Raw genomic sequence first — 27,620 nt, 5'->3', positions numbered from 1 at the left:
TGAGTGGTTTTAATCTGGTATGAATCTGCAGTGTATGTAGTTTTTACAGCCTGAAAGGAATGACTATAGGATGATTTTAATCCAACAGAATCCAGTATGAATTGTTAAATCTATGGGAAATTGAATCTATGAGGGAGTTATTCTATACTGCTTTATCTTATATTGATCATCCAATTAGGCAGCGCTTTATTTTATCTTTATCTAAATGTCTAAATATGTAATAATCTATATATAAATATTGTTGGGTTTTTTTGCAGGCTCAGCACAGCCCGTCCTCTTCTCCAGTCCCGCGGATCATCTTGACTGAATGTCTTTCACTCCCTACATCTCCAACCGAGAGCTCAGAGCCAAGCGGCTTCTCTAACACGGAAAAGCTCTCCAGCAAACCACAGAGGGAGAAGAACACAGCAAATGACATTAATCTTAGTTATTTTAGCCATATTGTCAAGACTCCCAGTCTGTCGCTATGGAAACAGGACTTGGCAACCGGTCATAAAAAGCCGTCTGGGACGCAGGACTTAGACTGGAAGCAGAAGGAGCTCCAGGCAGGGGCAAGGACTTCTCCAGCTGGTACACCGTCACCTGCAGCCGAGTCGGTCAAACGGTCACGGAACTTCGAGCTGAGGATCCAGGAGTCGTTCGAGAAAGAAGACGCAAAAGAGACAGACGAGAGAGAAGAAGATCAAAGGTCAGGGATGCTCTCACCTAGAGGAACACTGCCAGAGAAAAACCAGCCCTCAGACGTGCTCAGAAGCGTGACCCGGACCCAAGGGGTCGGCCAGGAGGCCGGTAAAGAGGACATAAAGCACAGCACCTACCGGCGTCTGGACAGTCTGGAGGAGACCATCCGCGAGCTGGAGCTCAGTCTGATGGAGTTCAGCACTCATCCCAACATGAACCACCTCTACACATCCTCCTCTACTGCTGCCTCTAGCACACTTCAGACATCCAGCAGCACCACCTCTACATCTGAATCCACCTCCAAGAGCACAGCAGAGTCCCAGAGACCCCCCGTCCCACCCAAACCCTCCATCTGCACTCAGTTAACCAAGGTTCAGCCAAACATTCATCTGTTAGTGTTCTGTCCTTCTCCAGGCTTTCTGTCTGTCTGCGTCCTTCTACAGTTTCTTCTCTAAAAGAAAAGAAAAAAAAACATCTGAACAAGTAAAGCAGGAGATTACCCTTCATCCAAGTTTTAAATATTAGAATATTTAAATAATATGTGAATATGTTGGGTTGTTTTAAACTTAAAAGTCCAATTCGCAATAATAAGTTTTGTGAAATAAGTTTTAATGGATAATAACAATAATCATTTTCTTATATTTAGGTTTAATTTAAATTATGCTATACTAGCAAGCTAAGCTGTTGATCAAAATTTTAAAACCAAAATAATTTATATTAGGTTGTGGTAGTTAAATAACTACATATCTAATAATATGTCACAGAAATATGACAAAGAAAGTTCTAAATAAAATAAATAGCCAGAATAATATTATAATGATATTCCAAATCAAATTTACGCATATAAAATATTTCAAATAAATAAGCAAAAAATTAACATCCAGAATAAAATAATTATATAATTACTAGTCAGAATAAAGTCAGATGAATTTTATAAATAAATCTATAAGAATTATTATAATTATTATAATAATTGGTGGAGGAGAACATGCCAAGATGCATGAAAACTGTGATTAAAAACCATATTTGGGTTATTCCACCAAATATTGATTTCTGAACACTTAAAACTTTATAAAATATGAACTTTGCATTTTCTTTGCATTATTTGAGGTCTGAAAGCTCTGCACCTTTTTTGTGTTTATTTCAGACATTTATTATTTTCTGCAAAAAAAATCCTCTGAATTACAATTTTTTTATTTGGAATTTGGGAGAAATAATGTCTGTAGTTTATAGAATAAAACAACAATGTTCATTTTACTCAAACATAAACCTATAAATAGCAAAATCAGAGAAACTGATTCAGAAACTGAAGTGGTCTTATTTTTTTCAGAGCTATACATCCTGATCATGTTATAAGTTACTACAGAAAATATAATCCTTATTGGTCCTTTAAGTAATGAAATGATCAGATATACATAGATTATATATTTATTAATAATCTTGGAGTATTTTTAAATTATTTATATTATAAATAATATAACTATATATAGATTAAAAAAACTATATATATATATATATATATATATATATATATATATATATATATATATATATATATATATTTTAACATTCAAACAAATTAAACTACTATATTAACAATTTTATTTTATAGTTTTATAGTTTATTAACAATAATGCACAGATTTTTTTTTTTTACATTTTCCACAAATTTACTGTAAATTAATAATAACTCTGAGATTAACCAAAATAATACAATTAAACATTAAGCAAATTGTAATTAAATGTTTGATTTCAAGATCAATTTGCATCATTTGGAATTGGTAGATCAACACCTCTAGTCTCAACGGTATTTTAAAGAAGACATTTCAGCACATCTTCACTTCACAGTCTCTGTCTCTGTCTCAGACACACTTTCTTCTCCTGCACTGGGTCTGGATGGTGTTTAATGGTGGTTGAACTGATCTATTTTTCCTCTCTCCTCTGCTGTTCTCTGTAAGAATGGCTATAACTGTCTCTGGATGGAAATAAACTGCTTTTGCTTCTCTCTTTTTCTTCTGCGCTTGTTTCCTTCCAAACACTGCGAGGTGTTGGGGTGTGTTTTCTCTGATGTGTCAGTTTGGCTTTTCTCCCATATTTATATGGACTGTAAGAGCCATATAATACAAGCTGGGCTCTTCAGGCTCCAGTATCACAATACACTATTGTTGAGACATGCAAGGTTCATGACTGAGAGAGCATCACCGCTGTGTGAGGTTTAGTAAACCTTACTATTATACCAGAGTGAGTGTTTGTCGAGTGTGTGTGAGTTTAAGCTTTGTCCATTTCAGGAAGTTGGAGTTTGTGTGCTAAAAAGCTTCACACTATTCTGTTGAGGAAAGAAGCATCTATTTGGTCTGAATGATAGCAGAAAAAGGTCACAGTTTGTGTAAACATTTCTTTTGATAAAACATATTATGGACCTGCTCTTGCTCTCCTCACAAACGCATCCTTCTGTAGTAACTGTTGCTAAGTTGAACAAGCTTTGCAGAACATTGGTAAGATTTGCCCATTGGTGCAATTTAAGGGTCTAGATGCCTTGATCAAGGGCACCCGAGCAAAGAATGTTGAGGAAATGTTGAAAGAGCTGTACCAACACTAGTCCTATCTTCAGAACCTGCCAGCTGCAAAACTAGAAACCTTCCCGCTCTTTCAGGGGTTAAACTATACATCAAACTAGCTTGTTGAGAGGAATTGAACTGGTGACCTTCCTGCTGGTTTACATGATCAAATTAAAGATTAAACTAGCAGCCTTCCTGCTGGTTGAGGGAATCGAACTGAGAAGATTTCTGCATACATTTTTCCCTCCATCTTTCAGGGGGTCAAACTAAAGATCAAACTAGCTTGTTAAGGGAACTGGTCCCCTTCCTGCTAGTTTACATGATAAAATAAACATCAAACTTTTTGCATTAGTTTAACATTTTTAAACCTTCCCACTGCTCCAGGAGTTCAAACAAAAAATTAAACTAGCAACCTACCTGTTCGCCCAGGGCACTGAACCGGGGACCTTTCTGGAACCTTGAACTAAAACCTCTTGCTGATCCAGAGGGTCAAACTAAAGCCCAAACTATCAATCATTCTTTCGGTCCAGGGGATTGAACTGAAAACCTTTCTGTTCGTTTAGGGGATTGAACTGGTGACCTTCCTTCTGGTTTACATGATCAAAAAAAGTTCAAACTGGAACCTTCTTGCTGATCCAGAGAGTCAAACTAAAGCTCAAACTAGCAATCTTTCTTTTGGTCTAGGGGATTGAACTGATAACCTTTCTGCTGGTTTACATGATCAAAATAAAGATCAAACTGGCAATCTTCTTGCAGATCCAGAGGGTCAATCTAAGGCCCAAACTAGCAACCTTCCTGCTGGTCCAGGGGATTGAACTGACCACCCTCCTGTTCGACCAGGGCATAGAACTGACAACCTTCCCTCTGGTTTACATGATTGACAATGAAGATCAATCTAGCAAACTTCTTGCTGGTTGATGGGATTGAACAGACAACCTTCCTGCTGGTTCAGGGGGGTCAAACTAAAGATCAAAATAGCAACCTAGAGGTCTAGGTGATCAAACTGACAACCTTCCTGCTGGTCCAGGAGGTTTAACTGGTGAACTTTCTGCTGGTTTACATGATCGAAATAAAGATCAAACTAGCAGCCTTCTTGCTAATCCAGAGCATGAAACTATAGCTCAAACTAACAACCTTCCTGCTGGTCCAGGGGCTTGAACTGACAACCTTCCTGCTGGTCCAGGAGATTAAACTTCAGATTAAATAAGCAATCAATGTGGCAACCTTTCTTCTGGTCTATAGGACTCGACTAGCAACCTTCAATTCCCACGCCATCAGTCACTAGTTCAATCCTAGCAAAAAGATAGCCAGTTCAAACTCAACAGTTTTAACCCTTAAATTCATTGTTGACAGTTTTTTGTTTTTTAGTTATTCTAACCTTTAGGTTTTAGCTTAGGCTTGCAACTGTTTGACTAACATATTCTAGGGACTAGAACAAACTGATGTTTCTGCAGGTAAACCAACGAAAGCTCCAGTGACACGGTTTCTTATTAGATTGAAGGGGATTTTTCCAGTGTTCTGTGAAGATTGTCCAACATGGAAATGGATGCTAGGGTAGAAAACACATATCTAGCCACAGCAAGAAAGAGAGGGTTCTGTTGCTGTTATGTAAAGTAAAAAACAGTAAAGCAAAGAAGCCCTTGACGTGGTTTTAGTTCAATGAATTAATTGCCATTTTTTCCACCACCAAGTGTGAGACCACACCGTCCACCGTCCGGAGTAGTTAGGAGAACCCGCCACAATAACGAGCTAAAAAGCACAGGCACAGCTCTGTTAAACAACCTGTTGCATATTGATGCATATCTGTGTTCCATTGTTACGTTGCTCTCAAGTCGATTTTAGCGTGCAAGAGTTTCCTACAGTCCTGGATCTGTTGCAGAACAGTTATATATGATTTCATCAGGCCATTTCAGGTGATCTGGTACAACAGGTTCCCCTCATTATGGTCAGTCACATCCACAGAGTCTCTGTCAACTAGTCTGTGTCGTGGCTAAGTCATTAGTGGATAGTGGAAAGGAAGACATAATGAGCAGAGGATTCTCTCAGCAGTAATGTAAGAGACAGAGCTGTTATTAGTGTTATTATGCATGTCATAGAATAACCAGCAAAAATAACAGCAAAAAGGACCGCTTTTGTATAGTAACATATAGTAATTGTTTTAGCAAATGGTTATTTGTGGACCCAAGAAATGGGTCCTCCATGGCATCACTCTAAGAACAATTTGCAGCATTTTTTTACCTTCTTTAAAAGTGCAGCAAAAACGTTTGAGTTAAACCTTCCAGCAGGATCTCGGTAGTCGAGTTGAATTCTTTTCATCTTGACTTCCACAGTTCCCCTGAACTGCCATGTTGTAATGCTACGGAAAGAAATCAGATGCTTGCAGATATAAAATTTATTCAGGCTCGCAGTCAGTAAAAAAAAAACAGCAGTAATCAGAGCGGATCCAGAATCCAGAGTCTCAAGCCAAGTAACCAAATGAATCAAAGAACAAAACCAAAGAGAGAGAGAGAGAGAGAGAGAGAGAGAGAGAGAGAGAGAGTGAGAGAGAAGAATGAAGCAGAGGATCACACGATACACAATGGATGCAAAAAAAGGATTGAATGATTGGTATTCAACCACAGGGTTGGCAATACTTTGCAAAGAAGCAAAAACTCTGATAGGGTTCATATAAAACAAGTTTATCAGTCACATGTGTATTGAGTCTGTATTCAGGTGAGGTGAGGTGAAGCTGATTGGGTAAATGGTGTGTGTGTATGTGTGTATTTGAACTGAAACATTAATTTTCTCCCTAAACCTGCCACTGTTGCCACATCCTTACTATTATTCCACCTTCCTACTGTTTCCTTCTTCCTCACAGTCTCACTGTAATTCCAAGTGCTTATAAGGATTCAGAACACACTTCAGTACATTCATTTAATAAAATAATTAAAATCAGAGCATAAATAACATTTTCTCCTCCTTTTTTCCCTCTCTCTCTCGTTCCCTCAGTCTGGCAGTGGGAGGGCGATATCTCGCCTAAAGCACCTTCAGCAGAGCGGATCTGAGAAGAGCAAACTGAGCAAACAGAGAGATGACTTCATCAAGAGCCAGGGACAGCAGCAGGTACGATACGATACTCATCATCACTTATTAACTCCTCCTGATATTTCACCTTATAGTGAACTCAAAAAATAAAGCACACCCAAATATAATGATACATTAGAACTAGAACTAGAAGAAGTACATATTTCTCACATAAATAAAAAAGATATATTAAAGAAGATTTTTTCTTTCAACTATATTCGAATATTTATTAGTAGTATTTTTGGGGATTTGGGAGGAGAAAATAATAATCAAATAAATGGTATCAGTGTGTGAGTTTGACTATCCCTGCAACATCTAATACTGTATATTCAGTCTAAAAACACAGTGGTCTGGTAGGTGTTGCCGGTCATTTGTCTTTATGCCACTCAATGTCTTTATGTACTTATGTTACAAGCAAAGCCTCTAAAAAGATAATCCAGTACCATGTGCTTGTTACCAAGGCAACTGCGGTGCTGCTAATGGTACTAATACAACAGCTACTCTTCCATATGTTTAGTGCAATTGCATATTCTCACCAGAGAGGTCTCTAAATCCCCAAATGCACCAAAAAAGGGGGAAAAAAACAAAATAAATAAATGAAAAGGTCAAATAAGTTATACTGCATTTTATACCACATTTTCTGATGACAGGATCCAACCACAACCAGTGTATTCAATTAAATTAAATTCAATTTTATTTATATAGCACTTTTTACAACAAACGTTGTCACAAAGCCGCTTTACAGGAAAAACAGGTCCACGCCTCTTATGAGCAGCATCACAGAGATGCCACTTTTTATGACACAGTGGCAAGGAAAAACTCCCTTTAGGAGGAAGAAACCTTGGAAGAAACCAAGACTCAGTCAGAGGAACCCATCCTACTCGGGTTGACCCGCTCAGTACAATCAAATAACAAACAACAAACAAATAACAGAACAAAACAACAGTACAGAGAATTAATAAGAGTTATGGCTAATGTAACAGGTACTAAATTATGAATATAAAAATATGATGGGCACAAACTATAGAGCTATGGCTAATAGTGCCCAGTGTAGGGCACTATTTTGTAATGCAGAAAGCATATGGTTAATTCAATTGAATTCATGCTGTGCTTTGTTTGTATTTTTCTGGTTTACAGTCTACTTTGCCCACATGTTTATAACAAGATTTTACTCAGTTTTCCCTCCTTCCTGACTCATACGTACTTATCAGACTTAACTGCCAGAGCTGCAGGTCAGTCCTCAGTGCTCATTCTGCTGGACCTCTCGGCCGCATTTGACACAGTCAACCATGACTTTCTCCTAACTATACTCTCAAACATGGGGATCGTAGACAATGTGCTGTCATGGTTCAGATTGTACCTCACTGGGCGCTCGTTCAAGGTGTCATGGCAAGGACAGCTGTCCTCAGCCCGCTCCTTATCCACTGGGGTTCCCCAAGGTTCGGTACTGGGACCCCTTCTCTTCTCCATATACACCACCTCTCTTGGTCAGGTTGTCCGCTCACACGGATTTTCCTACCATTGCTTTGCTGATGACACCCAGCTATACCTGTCGTTCTCACCTGAAGATCACTCAATCTCTGCACGGATATCGCAGTGTCTCTCTGACATATCCTCATGGATGAAGGAGCATCACCTTCAATTAAATCTCTCACAGACTGAACTTCTGGTTATACCAGCAAAACCATCTTTTCAACACAACTTCTCTATAAGTATCGACTCTCTCTCTCTCTCACCGACAAAGGTTGCTAGGAACCTGGGTGTTCTGGTTGATGACCAACTCTCCTTCACACACCATGTGGCCTCAGTTGCTCGGTCCTGCCGCTTTGCGCTCTATAACATCCGAAAAATTGGACCGTTCTTGACGCAACAGGCCACCCAACTCTTGGTGCAAGCGGTCGTCATCTCACGCCTCGACTACTGCAATGCCCTGCTAACTGGCCTCCCGGCCTGTGTAGTAAAACCACTCCAGATGATGCAGAACGCAGCAGCACGTCTGATCTTCAACCAGCCAAAACGGGCACATGTCACCCCGCTGCTCATTGAGCTCCACTGGCTACCAGTTGATGCTCGCATCAAATTCAAAGCTCTTACAATCGCCTACAAGGTGATGACAGAACAGGCTCCTTCCTACCTGCACTCACTCCTGAAGGCTTACGCTACCTCCCGGCCGCTGCGCTCCTCCAATGAACGTCGCCTCGCTTTACCAATCAAACATTCACACAAAGCAATCCAGACTGTTCTCATACAGAGTTCCCCAATGGTGGAACAAACTACCTTCCACTACCAGATCAGGAGAATCTCTCGCTATCTTTAAGAAACTCCTGAAGACAGAGCTCTTCAAAAAGCACTTACTCTCTTAACACCTCTAACAAACTAACTACTTCTAACCCCATTTCCTTCTTCCCCTCCTTCACTCCTCTATCATATTATTCCCCTTTGACCTCCTTTTATCCCTATCCAAAGATGTTTTACCTTTAAACTTATTTTACATTGTACTTGACTATTGTACGTCGCTTTGGACAAAAGCGTCTGCCAAATGTAATGTAATGTAATGTAATATCAGAAAAGGGAGACTGGCTTCTAACAACAAGCAAAAGCTGCCTGAACTCCAGCCCAAGAAGTTCTCAGAGTTCTTTCCCGTAATTTCAGTCTCCTCCCCAATAATCACATCTAATGGCATGTTCCAAACTAGCAAATGTTCTTATCAGCAGTGTTGCTTGTGTGTAGCAGTGGCTGTGGTGTTAGACTGTATCATTTTTATTTCTTTATTCTTGTGGAAATGAAATAATGTACATGTTGAAAAAAAAGGTCTTATGCAAGCTCTGATACAGTTGATCAGACTGTCTGGAGGTGTGGGTGGAGATAAATGGGGAACAGTGGAACAGCGGGTTGGCTTCTGCAAACACAATAAGAGGAGGACAGTATTTCAATAGCATTTCAATTTTATATCAAACTGTAATAAAGGTAGACATCTTTATTCAGAAGATAGATTCATAAGATAGGTCAAAGAGAGTAAGAATGACAAAGGGAATTACATTGAGATTTTCAGTGGGAATGACTGTAATAATAACAGCAAGGAAAAATGCAGAAAGGTAGTGGGAATTACAGTAGGAATGATAAAGAGAATTTACACACATTTACAGTAATACAGACAGAGTGAATTTCAGTAGGAATCACAGGGAAATAGGAATAGGAATAACCGAGGACATAAACTTTGAATTACAGTAGAAACAATTCTGGGAAAGATGTTTGAACTTTCGTTAAAAAGGACTGTGGATATGTCACGTCCTTGTCCTGTTTCCTGTCTGTTGTCATGTTTCTCTGTTTGTTTACCTATTATTCGTGCCTGTGTCTCTGTGTTTCTTCCCCAGTAATTTTCCACTTACCTGTGTTCATTTGTAACTCCACCCCTTAGTCCTAGGTGTTTCCTGTTTCCCGTTTCTGTCCATTTTTGGTCAATCCTTCTCCTCCTCCTCCTCCTCCTCCTCGGAGTTAATGGACGCACATCCCACGTAGTCCCACTGCCTCGGGTACTCATAGGCACTGCCTAACACGGGACGAGACCCGTAGCGCCCCCTCAAGAAAATCCTCCCCCGTGAAGGGTTCTTCCTCCGGCTGGCGGGACCCGTTAGAGCACCTACCCCGAGGTCTCCTCTGGCTTCGGTGCCTCGGGGTCTCCTGCGCCGGGGTGCCGAAGGGGGCACAGTGGTTGGCCAATCTGGACTCGAGACAAGGATTGTTTGCAGCATCCATTAGCTCCGAGGAGGAGGAGGAGGAAAAGGATCGACCAATAATGGACACAAACGGGAAACAGGAAACACCTGGGACTAAGGGGCGGAGTTACAAATGAACACAGGTAAGTGGAAAATTACTGGGGAAGAAACACAGAGGAGCACGGGTCACATGGGAGACACAGGAACAAATAACAAATAAACAAACAGAGAAACATGACAACAGACAGGAAACAGGGCAAGGACGTGACAGGATAACTGGGAATTACAGCATAGTCAGAGTAGAGATGTGGGAATGGCTGTAATAAAACAGCAAGAAGAAATGCATTAAAGTAGTGGGAATTACAGTAGGAATGATAAAGGGAATTGCACACATTTACAGTAGTACAATTACATTAAAATTTCCTATAGGAATGGCAGAGGACATTGTATTATAAATAATAATAGGACCTAGTGTACGTTTAGAATTACAGTCGAAACAACTATAGGAATGACATTTAAACTCATGGCGAAAATGACTGTAGATGACTGGGAATTACAGCATAGTCAGAGTAGAGATATGGGAATGACAGGAATGATTACAGCAGGAACAATAGAAATTACATAAGGAATGATACACTGGAAAAAAATCATGCATAAAATTTACTTTAAAAAAGTTTCGCATTTGCTTTTTTTTAAGTCAATTTAATTTCAGATAAAATTAAGTAACTACAATTTGGTTTCTAGACTTAAATGTTACATAGAGTAAATAAGTGAACTGAACTTCAGTCAATCCTTTATTTTAGTAAACTTTACTTCATTTATTTTTGCTGAATCAATCCTTTCTTTCAGTAAACTTTACTTTTATTTCTGCATACAAAATTACCTAATTACAATTATTTAATTTATACAAAATTACTCAAATTTATGATACATAATATAAAACACACATATTACACTCTCTCAACACATTGATGGCATGTAATATATTCTTTTTAGTATACTACAAATAATGTATTACATGCCATCCATGTGTTGAGAGACTTGGTCTGTTTACAAAATAAATCTTTGAGATTATGTTGATATTTAAATGTGTGTTTTAACTAAAATTATACATAATAATATTGTATAAATTGTATAAGTAATTGTAATTTAGTAATATTGTATGCAGAAATTAAGTAAAGTTTAATAAAAGAAAGGATTAATTCAGCAAAAATAAATGAAGTAAAGTTTACTAAAAGAAATGATTGAAGTTCAGTTCACTTATTTACTCTATGTAACATTTAAGTCTTGAAACTGAGTTGAAGTTACTTAAAATAATCTGAAACTAAATTTACTTAAAAAAAGCAAATACAGAAATTTGATTTTTTTAAGTAAATTTTACTCATCCTTTTTTTCAGTTTAACAGGAATGACACTGGGACAATCACAAGTAAAAGTTGATCATCAAGTTGCACACTGCGGTCCCATGACTTTTGGCATGGCAGTGTCAGTGTAAATGGTAATTTTACATAAATGTTAATTTACATAGTACATGTGGGACATAAGTTTTAATACTTGATACTTAAATATATTATACATTTGGGGCTAATTAATAATACATATCAGACAGTGTTATATGCATACTTACACTTATACATTTCTATAATGCTTTGAGGTATAATTATGAAATAAATCTAAGCTCTGTCAGTAGCTGAGGGGAAAAAGGAAAAAAGAAAAGTTATTTATAAAATGAATCCATCCTCAGATCATTTATCTGCAGAGCGGCTCCGGCTCTCTCAGTGCTACAGTATTCTGACCCAGGGGACGGAGGCGTGCTCACATGTCAATCAGTCACAAATGAAGCGAAGCTGGAGACGAGCTTCTAGCTGTGATGGAGGCGCCCTTATGTGACAACTGAAACTCCGTCAGTCTGGAACTGTGAAAAGCCCTTCTGAAGAAAAAATAAAATCAGTTCTTTAGGGAAGATGCCCTGTGGGTCCAGAAATCCCCAAAAACTACTGGGATTGTTCTTTGGAAATCCATTTAGTCTTAAAACTAGCCTTTTGGAATGCAAGACTTACAGTTTATAACTAATTTTCCTATTTAACAAGCTAGAAATATGTGGGAAAATATACTGGTCCCAGTGTGGGTTGAGGGCTGATGGAATTACAGTGGGAATTACGATAGGAAAAGCTGTGAGAACATAACAGCAAGATACAGTAGGAAGGACAGGACAGTGTTAGAAATTAGTTATATATGGAGAATTCCACTGAGAATTCCTAAAAGAATGGTTGAGGAAATTACAATGGGAATGACAGTTGGGACTACAGTAGAGATGACAGTAGGAATGAGGCTATGAATGGCATTTGCACTCTAGAAATTACTGCATTCAGGATTGTCTAAGGAGTAAGAGTGGGAATGAGAATAGGATGTACAGCAGGAATGACAAAGGTGCTAATTCAATGCTAAAAATCATCATCACACTGGGAATGACAAAGAGAATTACATTGATGTTTTCAGTGGGAATGACAGCAAAGAAAAAAAGCAGAAAAGTAGTGGAAATTACAGTAGTGGCAACATTTACAGTAGGAGGACAAAGGGAATTTCAGTAGTAATCATTGAAGAATTGCATTGGAATTTTCTTGTAGGAATGGCAGAGACCATTGCATTAGGAATGACAATAGGAACTACATGTAAAATTACACTAGAAATAACTCTAGGAATAATGTTTGAACTTATAGTAGAAATAAGTGTGGATGACTGGGAATTTCAGCATAGTGGGAGCAGTGATATGGGAATGAAAGTAGGAACGAAAGCGATGATTACAGTAGCAAGATACTAGAGATAAGATGCTAGAAATAACACTGGGAATTCCACTAGCATTCACAGTAGTAATGCTAGTAATAATAACAGAAAGAAGTAATATCGAAAATAATAATGGGAATTGCAGTGGGAATGATGCTAGGAATAATGTTTGGACTTATGGCAGGAATGACTTGGAATTAATTCATGGTGGGAGTAGTGATGTGGAAATGATAGTAGGAATTACAGCAGGAATGGTAGCAATAATTACAGCAGGAACAACATAAATTACAGAAGGAATGATATTAGGAATAACACTGGGAATTCCACTAGCATTCACAATGTTAGTAATAATAAAGACATAATGCCGAAAAATAGTGGGAATTGCAGTGGGAATGATGCTAGGAATAATGTTTGGACTTACAGTACATCATGGTGGGAGTAGTGATGAGGGAATGACAGTAGGAATTACAGCAGGAATGGTAGCAATAATCACAGCAGGATCAATATAAATCACAGTAGGAATGATACTAAGAATGGATTTACAATAGGAACAAGGATTTACAATAGGAATGTAAGCAATAATAGCAGCAAGAAGTACTGTAGGAAATAATAATGGGAATTCCAGCACAGTGGGAGTAGAGATGTGGGAATTACAGTAGGACTTGATACAGACAATACAGAATAAATGACACTAGGAATTCCATTTAGAGACAAAGAGTAGGTATGATATTGGGATTTAATAACAGTGTTAACAGCAAGATGTAATGCATGAAATATTAATAGGAATTGCAGCAGGAATTATGCAAGGAATAAAGTTTGGACTTGGATAGTAGAAATGACTGTGGGAATTACAGCATTATGGAGGGATGGTGGGAATTACAGTAGGACTTACAGCAGTGATGCAGACAATGTAGAATAAATGACACTGGGAATTCCATTTAGACAAAGAGCAGGTATGATGTTGGGATTTAATGACAGTGATAACAGCAAGATGTAATACACGAAATAATAATGGTAATTGCAGCAGGAATGTTGCTTGGAATTCCATTTAGACAAAGAGTAGGTATGATATTGGGATTTCATGACAGTGATAACAGTGAGATATACTGCTGGAAATATTAACGGGAATTGCAGTAGGAATGATGCTTGGAATAACGTTTGGACTTATGGTATAAATGACTGTGGGAATTACAGCATAGTGGGAGTAGATATGTGGGAATTACAATAGGACTTACAGCAGTGATAGTCAATACAGAAGGAATAACACTGGGAATTCCATTTGGATAAAGAGTAGGTATGATATTGGGAGTTGCAGCAGGAATGATGCTTGGAATAACATTTGGACTTGTGGTAGAAATGACTGTGGTAATTACAGCAGTGGTAGGGTGGGGGTAGGGTGGTGGAAATGACAATAGGACTCACAGCAGTAATACAGACAATAATGAATAAAGCGTGAATGATTACAAAAGGAATAACATTGGGAATTCCATTAGTATAAAGAGTAGGTATGATGCTGGGATTACACTGGGATTTACAGTGGGAATGACAATGATAACAGCAATAAGTAATGCAGGAAAAACTGTGGGAATTCCAGTGGGAATGGCTGTAGGATTTAAAGTGAAATTTCCAGTTACGTGATTAAAGAAGGAATTTCGGTGAAAAATGCAGGTGAGTATGGAGTATTCTCCGTGCGGTTGGCATGGTAATAGGGATGACAGGGAATTACAGCTCGGAGATCCAAGCCCTCCTGCTAAGCTAGCTCTGATCAGAGATTAGCCTCTCAATTATTCTCTTTGATATGGATGACATATGGATATAAATTCTCTCTCTCCTTTCTCTCTCTCTCTCTCTCTCTCTCTCTCTCTCTCTCACTCTTTCACACACACACACACACACACACATACGCACACACACACACACACACACACACACAGAACATGCACAGTACATGAAGTATGCACACACTTATCTTTCATCTCACACTTTCTTTTCATCTCTTTCCATCACTCTCACTCGTCTTTTATCTTCGTTACTTTCTGTCTGTCTCTCTCTCTCTGTCTCCCTCTCACACATATATACAGCATGTGTGAACTACTTTTCCATGGTGTATCCCTGCCTTTCTCCAGGCCTACACACACACACACACACACACACACTCGTCTCAGGCTCCTCCCATCCCTCTCGGCTCCGCTCTGCATGTAACAGCATTTGAACTGAACTGACTACAAGTGCAATCTGAATGGGTGTCATTCTGGAAGCCGGAAGCATTCAGCACATTAAACTGCACTGCAAACACACCAGGAGGTGTTTGTGGACACTCCTTCTACTGAATGCATTAAAGATATTTTAAGTTACAGCTTTTACTCACACACAGCTTGTCTAGCTCCTGTAACAATGCGTCACCAACAGAATAGGACTGTGTGGAACAGATAAAATAATGCAAAACTGTTGGCACAATGCCCAATGCCAGTTATAGGCTTAAGGGATATAATCTAGTAGAAGGTCTTCCCTGGACAGTAAACTCTTTTTCAGTATGTGCAGGAGTCTTAATATGTTTGTTCAGCTTTTTTATGTGAAACTGACTTTTTAAAAACTTTATATGTCATTTCTGACATATATGACTGACTGCAGATTTTTGTAAATACAATTAATTTTTTTAACTCTCATTTCTTGATAAATGGACCCAATAAAATTCTACACTATTGACCTGATTCTTTTTACATTGCCTTTCATTGAAAGTTACAAAAAGTTGTAGTATGTAATGTTTTAACATTAACTATGTAATGTTGCTAATTTGGACATACCATATTTTTCAGTCCTTTAAAGCCACTCTGCCTAAGTGCAGTTTCTGTTTAGTATTCCAGCACTACAGCTGGAGCAGTATTAGCATTAGCCGTTAACTGCAGTGCCAGCTCTTTGCCCGTTCAGTGGTGAGTATGTGTGTTTAATATGTTAAATCAAGCTACGTGGGAAAAACACTAGCTGATAGTGCCATGGGTTACCGAAACACTAAAGGGTTCCTCAGTGTAGCGCTGTCGGGCAGCATTTACTAACACTGCTGCTAACTGCTGCTGCTAACCGAGCTAAAATATTGGAAATCTAAGCTTAATGTAAATAAACATAAGCACTTTACTCACCCAAATAAACTCTGTAAAATCTGTATAGATTATCATCCAGCACTTGTTTTTTTTTTTTTTAAGAAAGTACAATTTTTGTTTACTTATACGCCCCCAGTGGCAAGACCTGTTCCTTACTATTGTTGATTAAAATACCCCTAATGTATAAAAATAGACCAGAAAATAGACCTTTATTGATAGTTCGCCTTATAATACGGTGCGCCTTATGGGAGAAAGAAATCTGTAAAATACTTATTTATCATTGGAAAGGAATGTTATACCCTTTGTTTACACTGTAAGGCAGATCTGGTTTAGAGTTCTAGTCTAATTTAAGGATCACATTAGTAGAATAATTTTATAATTAAACAGTATAGTATAGTATAATATAATATAAAACAGTCAGATCCCTTTTTCCTGTATTTTCTAGAATTAACGGCTCATTAATAATAGATGCTAAATTGAAACACACAGGGCCACGTGCATGCGTTAAATAAACAAACAGGAGGGCAGGAAAAACACAGAGACAGACGGGAGAGACACAGAACAGGACGAGAGCGTGACACTCTATCCAGACAGGGACTTGAACCTGAGACCCCAGCACTGAGAGTAAACATGCCAAACATGTTAAGGCATTATGCCTTTTTATTAAAACAATATAAGTTTAAATCATTTTATCACAAATGTATTTCTGCTATAAACATCTAAATGTATTCAACTCACAGTGCATATTGTCTCTGAACCCCCATAAAATTTGATATTAAGATTCTTATGAAATATTAATATGTGCATGCCATTATACTTCTACCACACAATAATTCTCTGATCTAGCTTTGCATATGAACCCAGACACCTCATTTATATGCAATATACACTTTACTTCTGCCCTCTTCCAGTTTCCATAGCAGAACAGTTCAGAAGTTTTATTGTATTGACTTATTCTATTATTACCCGTTTCTGTGGCTCTTCAGCACGGTTGCCTGGTGACCTGAACCCTCTGCTGTGCCTCTGATCTTTACAGGCCATGTCCGGTTCTCTGTTGTTGCTAAGCGACAGCTCCCACGTCTCCATGCATTGACTGTTATGTGTTGTTGTTGTTGTTTGTACTGTTTTGACTGACACTCAGACACGCCCCCCGTGGGTCTCCTCTCTGCTGGGCTCTCAGCTCAAGGTAACAGTGTCTCTCATTCCCCCGTTTTATTTCCTGTGTGTCGTATTCCCTGAACGGCGTCTCCATCCTGACCTTTTGACCCCGGGACCCTTTCTATAACCCTTGTTTTGTGTGTAGAGTAAGGTAATGATCAGATTTACACTTTACACCAAATGTGTGGACGTTTAATTCAATTTTCTTCTGTAGTTTTTTACTGCAGTTTTATTGTAGAAAAAACATAAACCACCTGTGAAGCCATTGCTGGTCTAGCGCCTCTGCTGGCTGGTTGCAGTAAGATGTGTGTCACAGACGAAAGGATGAAGGGACGGACATAAATGCAAGTTTTGACTTTTAATTAAATAAAACTAAAACCCACAGGAAATAAAACAAAAAAACAAATAAATAAACAAGACTAAGCAAACTAACCTGACAAAACTAAAGATAATATAACAATACCTGGAAAACAAGAAACAAAAGAACTGAGATCAGACTTAGTAAAAAAACACACAAACCTGACTATTCAAACACAAAGAATACAAAAATGATCCACAGCATGTATAGCCCTATCCTGACGGGATTAGTTTCTCAGGGGGACGTCTGTGAAAAATGTTTCAAACTTTCAAACTCTTGCATCCAGACTGCAATTGAAAAAACAGGAGAACAACTATTTTGAAAGTATTTTGTCTTTCTCTGTCGCACGACATCGCGTTCAGTAGCTCCTCCATTTCCACTCGCTGCTGTGTTTACGTGGATCTCTGTGGAAACGCACCCCCAAAGTGTAAATACGGTGTGTGACAGTGGACAATTAGCTATTTTATTAAATGTAAGGTGATGAAACTCAGAGATGCGCGTCCAGACAGGACTAAAATTACAGAAGGACCAAGACGTCTGAGAAAAACACATACATGGTCGTTCCGCACAGGAATAAAATCACAGAAGACCCCCCATAAAAGAGAAAACAGGGCTGGATAGGGCTTAAGGCACACAAAATACTGAAACAAATGAGCTTAAATACACAAGAAGGGTGAGAAACACCTGGGACCAGTAACAAGGGGGCGTGGTTAAAAATAAGACACAAGGTGACAACACTGATGGCTAGGGCAGAGACAGAACAGTAATAAAACAAGGCCATGTGCAAAAAAAGAGCACATGACTGGTGAAAGAGTTCCCATTTTTAGTGTTCTACTATATTTCAGAAGATTACATTTTTTTTGTCTAAAGTTTTTGGCAGAAAATTGTTAGCTTACATTACATCCTTGTAGCTCAGTGCAACTGGGGTTCCTGAATAGGGAAGCTGTCTGATCTGTCTTACATTTCTTTACTTAAACGCAGTCTGTCTGATTGTGGATTGCTGTTGTAAAGACTTTACAGATGGTTTTGTAACCTTTTCCAGCTTGATAAGCTTCAACATTGTTTCTTCTGAGCTCTTCAGACATATACTTGATTTTTTTTAATATAATGCACTTGCATACATAAACGTGTTGTGAAGAGCTAGCTTAAACCCTTTCTAGACGGTTCATTTCTCATGGGGTCCTGTGGTAATTTTCTCTTTTATGGGGGGGGGGGGTCCTCTGTGATTTTATTCCTGTCCAGAATGACCATGAATATAAGATATCCTCTAAGAAAATTACAGACTGAATTAACTACTGTTTTTCGCTAAACTTTCGCTGTGGTGGTAAGGTTAAGTTAGTCCTATTCGAATCCACATATCTGAGTTTCGTCACCTCTGGTTTAATAAAATAGCTATTTGTGCACTGCCACACACCGTAATTACACTTTGGGCGTGCATTTTCAAAGAGATCCACGTAAACACAAGAGCGAGTGGAAATGGAGGAGCTACTGAACGCGATGTCATGTGACCAAGAAAGCCTTAAAACTCACTGGTCCTCCTGTTTTTTTCAATTGCAGTCCGGATACAAGAGTTTTATCACTGAGTAAATGTCCCCCTGAGAAACTACTCTCGTCCGGATAGGGCTTTAGATAGATCTTTGTTCAATTATGTGATTTGGTTCTCATTATCTATGTTTAGGACTTGTTTAAATATCTGGTGATCTGGTGAGGTCTTAGATCCAATTTGTGCAGAAATATATATATATTATAATAACATACAAAAAACGGAGGCAAGTCTGGCTCATTGTTCCTTGCAATTAGTGCATCATCCGTTTCCCCAGGTAAGAAATAAAGAATCTGAGATTGCTGCTAGCTGTAGGACTAGTTCTGCGCGTGTCTCTGGTTTTACTGTACGTGGTGATTATTTCCAGCAGCACTGAGCACTTCAGCCTCGCTCGCTGACTCTCTGCTCTCAGGGTCTTATGAAAGAACTGGCTAAATAGAGCGTGGAGCAGCAAGCCTGCAGTGCTGGTAAAGGAGATGGCTGGAAAGAGAGAGAGAGGGATGGGCAGAGTTAGGTGGACGAGAGAGAAAGAGAGAGAGAGAGAGAGAGAGAGAGAAAGAGAGAGAGAGGAGGGGAAAAAGAAAGAGGAGCGGTTCTTTTTCTGCTCTATCGGACTGGAATAAATGGCCTGACTGAAGCTCTACCAGCCTCCTCAGGCCAGAGAACAACACACCCTCTCTCTCTCTCTCTCTCTCTCTCTCTCTCTCTCTCTCTCTCTCGTTATCTTTCCTCATCTTTCTCTCTCTTTTATAGGAACTCACTAAACCTCTCTAAACTTTTTGCCTCTATTACCTTCTGTCTTTTTCCTCTTTTTATCTCTTTCCCATCAATATCTTCTATTTCTTTCCATCTCTTCCTATCATTTTCTTCATATCTTTTCCTTTTTCTCCATTCTGATCTACCTCTCTTCCTTTTCTTCACTTCCTGCCAATCTGTAGCTTTACAATATTTGTCTCTTCCATTTTTTTTCCAAACTCTACCTATTTTTAAATTTTTATCTTCCTCTCTTTATGTTTTTTCTTCTCCACATTGCTTTCTTTTTTCCAGGTTTTCTATTTCTGTCCATCTTTTTTTACTTTCCTTTGTCCTCTCTCTCTCTCCATCTCTGTTGTATCTCCCTCTCTCCTCTGTCTTTCCCTCCATTCTTTCCTGTCCTCTCTTTTTTTCTCTATCTTTCCTTTTTCTAGCTTTTTATTTTTCACCTTCTATAGCTTCCCATTCTCCTACTCAAAAAAATATATTTTTTAGTTGTTTTTGCATTTTCACATATTTCCATAATCCTTCTTGTCAATTTTGTCCTTCCTTTGTTTCCTCCCTGTTTTCTCTTTTTTCCCCTGTAATAACGCGTATCCTATCTCATCCAGTTCTATGCGTGTCTTCCAGTTAATACATTAATTTAGTGTATCTTCATATTTTGTTTCTTTAAAATGTATTAATAGTTTATTTATATGAACTGCTTGTAAATTCTTGAAAATCTTTTTTTTTATTATGTTTTTGGCTGCAGGGAAGCAGAGAAGATAAAACTGGAAGATGAAAGTGTTTAGTCTGAGCTGCAGTTTTATCTGTGTTAAATAAATAACACAATGTTAAATAATCCACTGCTGCACTAGTGATCCTGCCTATCAAAGAAATATCTCTGCAGGGGCTTCAGAGACGCCACAGACACTCACATCTCTATCTGTGAATTTCTCTCTTTCTTTTGATCTGAGGCTCAATTTCTTCCCATCTGTCCTTTTTTCGTTTCTCTGTCTCTCATTTTCCTGACTGGCTTTCTCTCTCTGGTCCTACACTTTAGACTTACATGCTTTAGCGCTGCACCATCTGGAGCACTTGTGGATCAAAGCGGTTCACAGTAAATCAGCAGGTGTGCTGCTGCGGCGCGCGGGTTACTCGAGGGGAAAGGCTGTGATCTTTAGTTGCTGTATGTGGAGGAACTCTGCCAATTACACCCAAATGTGGAGTGTGTTCATTCACATGCTAATCAGACATCTTCCTCGTTTTATGTATAGAGTGCGCTCATCTTAAAATAAACGGCTGCAAAGATAGCTGCACCCAGGAGGAAGTGTCGGACTGCAGTGCTGTTCTGAAGCAAGATAAAGATTAACAGGAATAATAAATTATTAAATCCATACGTAAAAAAATAAATTAGAGCGATATGGTGAAAATTTGCAACTCCTGCGGCCTCGTTTATGAAACTTTGTGTAGATTCAGGTTTAAAAACCGTGCGTACGCACACACAAAAAAACACTGTTTCCTCTTTAAAAATCACAATCTGCTTTAAAAAAATGTGCACAGGTCAATCAACCTTGTGTTCTTCCTCCTTACCGCCCATGCAAATCACTCAATAAATATTTAAATATGGGATTTCCCATTCACCTTATATGGGATAATGAAGGAACGCATAGCAAAAAAGAAAACTTTAGAGACTGGGAAGTAGAAGCCCTTTTTTAAATACTTCTTCAGTATTCAGCCTTTGGAAAAAAAAATAATAAAATATTTGTGTTTTAGGAAACTATGTTTTTTTTGTTTGTTTGTTTTTTTCCCTGTGATATTGATTATATATAACTACATTATATATACAGCTCTGGAAAACAGTGAGAGACCACTTTAATTTCTGAACCAGTTTCTGTGATTTTGCTATTTATAGGTATATGTTTGGTGAGTAAAATGAACATTTGTGTTCTACAGACAACATTAATCTTAAATTCCAAATAAAAATTTTGTCGTTTAGAGCATTTATTTGCAGAAAATAAGAAATAGAAGAAACAACAACGAAAAATATGCAGAGCTTTCAGACCTCAAAAAGTGCAAAGAAAACAAATTCTTATTCTTATAAGTTTTAAGAGTTCAGAAATCAATATTTAGTGGAATAACCCTGTTTTTTATTTTCATTTTGGCATGTTGTCCTCCACCAGTCTTACACACTGATTTTGGATAACGTTATGCCACTCCTGGTGCAAAAATTCAAGCAGTTCAGCTTGGTTTGATGGCCTAGATTATGATCCAGATGTGTTCAATTTGATAAAATCAAAGAAACTCATCATTTTTGAGTGGTCTCTTATTTTTTCCCAGAGCTGTATGTTTACAGACATAATGCATAAACAAATTAACAAACAAAAAAGTAGCATTCTAGAACTTCAACGTCTACATTTAGCATCTGTCAGAGCAAGAACTGAAGTTTTTTTAGGCTCTATTCTTCTCTTTTTGATGCAACAAACTAAACACAAATGGAAGCATTAATTATGAGGTGGAGGTAAAATTGAGACAAGAGAGAAGAAGGTGGAGTCAAGAGAAGCAATGCTTTAGATCAGTGGATAATGTACACAGGTTGCACTCATTGCTGTGGTTTTGCTGTTTTCGTCGCTGACTTAGCTCTTGATCGGCCCGGACGTGAGGTGGGGGTGGGGCTGGTGACAACATGGGCTCTGATCGCTGGTTCGAATCCTGGTCATCCAGCTTGCCGTCAGCTGCTGTAGCGCTGAGAGAGCACAATTGGCCTTGCTCTCTTTGGGTGGGTAGATGGCGCTCTCTTCCCTCATCACTCCAAAGGGTGATGTCGAACAGCACAAGGCGTCTGTGAGCTGTTGTATCAGAACCGAGTTGCTGCGCTTTCCTCCGAGTGCGCTGTGATGCTACTCGGCAATGCTACATCAGCAGCAGTTCGTAAAGAGGCGGAGTCAGACTTCCCATGTACCGGAGGAAGCATGTGCTAGTGTTTACTCTGCTTGTGCTGTGGCATCACTAGGGATTGGGGATATACAGCTGACTAACAGCTGAATGGGTGGGACAATCAATCAAATTAATGAATTGTCTATTTGTGGACAGTAGAGACGGTTAATCCAACAAAAGAATGAGCAGGTGTCCCAATACTTTTGTCCATATATTGTATGTGTAAATTTAAAAGTTAGCCAGTTACTATATGTACCTCCTGCATTGCCAGTGTTACAATGTCAGCATAAAGAAACACCCTTAAATCAAGCGGATGTTTTCTTTATGCTATGAAATTGATGTCCTGTGTTCTGTACCATGTGACTGCCATCATGCATGGCTGATACTAACCAGTGTCTGTCTTCTGTCTTCTGTCCTCATCTTTCCTCCTCCTCCTTCTTCCCCTCCCTCTCCCATCCTCCTCATCCTCACCGTGACCTGCCATCGTCTCAACGATGATGACGATGCTCCCACCTCTGTGTCCCCAATGGTTCTTCATGGCAACCCGACACCCCTGACCCCCGTGACCCTCGCAGCAGTGAGAAGAGCGACCGCATCACCTGATCTGACCCAGGCTCGCACGACCAACTCTCTTTCTTTCTCTCCTTTCTCATCTGCACTTCTTCACCTCGACTTCAGAGTCGTCTCTCACTGAAGCCAACCATATCAGGCCTTGTCTACAACCCAACCCCTCAACACTGACCCCCTCTGTACCCCCTCCACCACCAGCAGGCCCACCAGTTGTCCATATCTGTAAAAGTGTGTGTGGTTGATTGTCTGTGGAAGAACAACATCACAAGCCAGGCCTGTGATAACATAAGAACTGTCCACTCTCCTCACTCTGTCCTGTTGTAGCCTCTGCCCATTAGGTTGTGGGTGAATTACAATATATTGAAAAAGATAATGCTTTGATTTTACGCATTAAGTTGCTATTATAAATTAATTTCTAACTATCGTGAACTATGGTGAACATTCCCATTCCCCTCTGGGTGGGTAGGATGGCACTCCGTCTTGCATTATGCCCAAAACACCCAACACACCCATGATTATTTGAGAAAAATAGTACATGCCTGTTGCACGTTTTGAGCCGCACAAGGCATACTTTTCCTGTCATTACGATAGCAAAGACACCCGGATGCTGGCCTTAAATCAAGGTTCACGGTGCACGGTTGATGGCTTGCCTATATATCCCTAAAATAGGGCCCTATATACAGGGGTTGGACAATGAAACTGAAACACCACAATAATTTATTGAGCCGAAGGACAGTTCTCGTGGAAACAGGAGAGTTGAGATGCACATTGAATTCTGCCGTGATTTGGGCAGCCGTGTTTTTTGGATACAATCCGTGTTAGCACCCGAACATCCCTTTCAGACAGCTTCCTTTTGCATCCACAGTTAATCCTGTTGGATGTGCTTCATCTATCTTGGTGGTATGCTGACATTACCCTGGATACCGCAGCTCTTGATACATCACAAAGAGTTGCTGTTTTGGTCACAGATACGCCAGCAAGACGTGCACCAACAATTTGTCCTCTTTTGAACTCTGGTATGCCACCCATAATGTTGTGTGCATTGCAATATTTTAAGCAAAACGGTGCTCTTACCCTGCTAATTGAACCTTCACACTCTGCTCTTACTGGTGCAATGTGCAATTAATGAAGTTTGGCCACCAGGCTGCTCCAATTTAGTCATGAAACCTCCCACACTAAAATGACAGGTGTTCCAGTTTCATTGTCCAACCCCTGTAGATCCTCCCTACACTTTTTTTTGGTTATTCAGTCTAAATAATAATTGTTATCAGCAAATTTCAAGGCAACAACCATATTTAGCACAGAACAGAAAGATGCTAATAAATATTCCATTTCACATTGCCATCTAATTCAGACGCATTTACCTACCAAGTGTAGATGCATATGTGGTTAAAACTTCAGCAGGATACAATCCAGATACTATTTAAATGAAGTGACCAGAAAACAGGGTCAGACTTGCAGAAATTATACTTCAGTTTGTTTATTCACACCATATTTTTTGAAAACACAATTTTTTTTCCCTTTACAAATACAGTAATTCAATTAAGTAAATTCAGAGCATTACCTTTTTCATTGTGTGAATGTGACACAAAGGTGTTGTTATTCAAAAACTCAATCAAATCATGAAAGATAAACCCAGATATGTCCAACCAAACCTTAGCCAGGCCCTCAGTAATAGTCCAGTCCACTCTCCTCACTTCCTTCTTTCTTTCTCTTCACTCTCCTTTTCTCCACTCCTCCACTCCCTGATGACCATAGGCTCTAGGGGAATCACCTGCCACCGAGCACTCCCTCTACAGCACCCGGGCCGCTAGCTTCTCAGGCCGGCTGCCCTCGGGCCTCCGGAAGTACCCCCAGGAGGGGGTTCTGTCCTCCTCCAGCCAGGCCAAAGCCCTGCTGGCCAGCCTGTCAGCCACCACCAGCCTGTCAGCTGAGGCTCTACTGCTGTCCTCCACCTTCAGACACCACCGGCTCCTCCGTGAGCAGCGAGCTAACACCTCTGCTACGCTGCCCCTCCCAGTGTCCAACGGCAAGTCGCCTACATCCCCCACCTCTCCGTCATCTCCCTCTTCTACTTCTTCTCCTCTATCTGCTCTAAACCTCCCATCGCTGGCCCTGAAGCCCCTGGCCAATCGCAGCCTGACGCAAGACAAGGAGGTCAGCAAGGACGAGAAAGAGGTTAGCAAAGCTGCGGCTAATTCTGCATTGAATGCTAACACTGAATGAAGGAGCACCTCCAAAGAATGAAGGGAAGTTTTATTTGTTTTTTTCTTTTTCTTTATTTTTACTGCTCTTAACCCTTATGCCTCACCAACACACTGAAAACACAGACACACCCCCATGAGTTGCTTAGCTTTCTTGCCAACAGCCTTATGCAGAGAAACGATGCTGGAAAGTCTGAAAGTGCAGCTGCTAAAAAGATTTAGCCTCAACACCAGGGACGTCCACAGCAAGGCTGAGGAAAAAGCACTGGAGGTACTGTACCTTTGGAATAATTAACCTGTTACGCTCCCTGTGTCCACGTTCTAAGGCTTGTTCTTCAGGACCTATACACAAATGAGTGAAAAATGACTCAAAGGGTCACAAGAGTAACCAATGGAAACGTGGGTCTGCTGACTGCTATCTGGCGTTTAATGGGTTAAAGATAGAGCAGCCATGTGGAGTTCTTCGCCTATGTCTTTCGTCAGCTGTTACCTCACCATACACGACTGCTATACATTCCACATTAGAGAGACTTCAGCCCACAAATGCACTCATAAAATAAAGGTACCAAAACTTGATCTTTGGAGAAATAACCTTAAAGAACCAGTTTCAACACTGAGATAGGAACAAAAAGTGGGACAAACACTTATGATGGATCCAAAAGTGTTTTTTCTTTGGTGTCACTCCAGAACGTTAAAGGAAGAAGTTCTTGGGTGAATCAAAAGTTCTCTAGGCACATCACTTAAAAGACCCTTTAGAGTTACTTTCCAATGGTGTATTCAAAGGGTTTTGAATCAAAAGTGTTTCTTCTATGATGCAATGCAATTAGTTTTAGTAGAGTTTCTTAAAAGAACTAGCCACTGAATGGTTCTTAAAGGAATTAAAAAGGGTTCTTTTCTGGTGAAGTACCAAGTTCAAGGTTCGTGAAGGACTCAAAGAGGGTTCTTCTGTCATCAGTCTAAAGAACCCTGTCCAGTTGGAATGGTGTATTTACAGAACTCTTAATTGGTCCTCGTCCCTCCAAACAAGTACATTCAAATGATTTTCTTAAAAATAATCCTCCACTGGAAGGTTCTTGAGGGACTCAAATGTAGATCTTCTATAGCACTGAAATGTTCTTGAGGTTCTCTAAAAAAACACTGATTTAAAAGTTTTTTAAAGGCATCAAACAGGGTTCCTCTATGGCATCATTCCAAACAAGCACTACAATTGAGTTCCCTAAAAGAACCATCCATTAAAAGGCTCTTGAAAAAGGTCCTCTTATGGCGTTACTCCAAAGAACCCTTTTTGGAACCTTTATACTGTATTAAGAATATGCTACAACCTCTTCCTATTCATTGGCCCTGTCCACTGTCCTACCATCTGGATCCTCCTGAAACCCAGCCACCCAGCCGTACTGCCAGTTCCATCGAGCAAGTAGCCCACAGATGGGCATGGACACCAAACCCCTGGAGGCTCCAGCCTGGAGCTCCACAGCACCATCAGGCCAGCGTACCGCTGCCCAGGAGAATGACTCTGTACCCAACCCAGTTTGTTTGCCAGATCTCACGTGTTGGAGACCTCGTGGAGTGCAGTAGATTGTCTCATTTTCTCAAGTGTAATAATAGCTAGACTGTGAAACTGTATAATTCCGAGTAGAGTCTGCAATAATAATCGAAAAAGTCAGTACAGTAGTAGTCCGTGTGTGTTCAGATTTTTATCAATCATATAAATATTGAAAATGAAAGAATGTGAAAAAAATATACACAAAACAGCAAAAACAGAAAACTGTATAATCAGCGTTTTGAGTTCTGCAATCTGAGTTCTTTCTGGGTAACACTGAAGGGAACCAATCGAAACTGGTGCTATCATCCGAGTGACATTTTTCAATCACATTGATGTAAATGGAATACAGAGTATGGTCATGTTTTCTATGTAGTGTATAGTCCCTCTTGTTTGAACACTGCCCTATTCCAACACATTCCATCTTTGGTAACACTTTCTGTGAATGTCATGTCTATAAGACTCTATCAACACATTCATAACACATTATAATGGAATCGTAAGTCATTATAAACATAGCTGTAAATATTAAATGTTAACAAACACCTCATAACTGTTAATAGTATGTTATATATCAGGGGTCAGCTGATGGAGTGGCTATATGCCCAGAGGGTTGTTGAACCCAATTGCAGAACAGTTAAATTCAAAGCAGGTAAACCCAAGAAAAAATCAAAAGACAA

At 39.5% G+C, this 27,620-nt stretch overlaps 1 protein-coding gene across 11 annotated transcripts in view; it reads left to right on the top strand.

Moving 5' to 3' along the window:
* The window catches only part of si:ch211-278a6.1 (SRC kinase signaling inhibitor 1), a 271,162-nt gene extending 247,615 nt beyond the window's left edge, over positions 1 to 23,547 (top strand). For 9 of the 11 annotated variants that reach the window (XM_049467593.1, XM_049467595.1, XM_049467590.1 and 6 more), the window contains 3 exons: positions 258 to 1,052; positions 6,227 to 6,340; positions 23,202 to 23,547. In XM_049467593.1, coding sequence (XP_049323550.1) covers positions 258 to 1,052; positions 6,227 to 6,340; positions 23,202 to 23,207 — 915 coding nt within the window. In that variant the 3' untranslated portion in view covers positions 23,208 to 23,547. The remainder of the gene's footprint in view (positions 1 to 257; positions 1,053 to 6,226; positions 6,341 to 23,201) is intronic. The other 2 variants (XM_049467591.1, XM_049467599.1) reach the window with 2 other exon arrangements.
* Positions 23,548 to 27,620: the final 4,073 nt, after the last annotated feature.

This window comes from Astyanax mexicanus, chromosome 19 (assembly GCF_023375975.1).
Source record: "Astyanax mexicanus isolate ESR-SI-001 chromosome 19, AstMex3_surface, whole genome shotgun sequence".
Classification (NCBI taxonomy): Eukaryota; Metazoa; Chordata; class Actinopteri; order Characiformes; family Acestrorhamphidae; genus Astyanax; species Astyanax mexicanus.
Note: the sequence above shows the minus strand (reverse complement) of the source record. Positions and strands in the feature narration are given on the sequence as shown.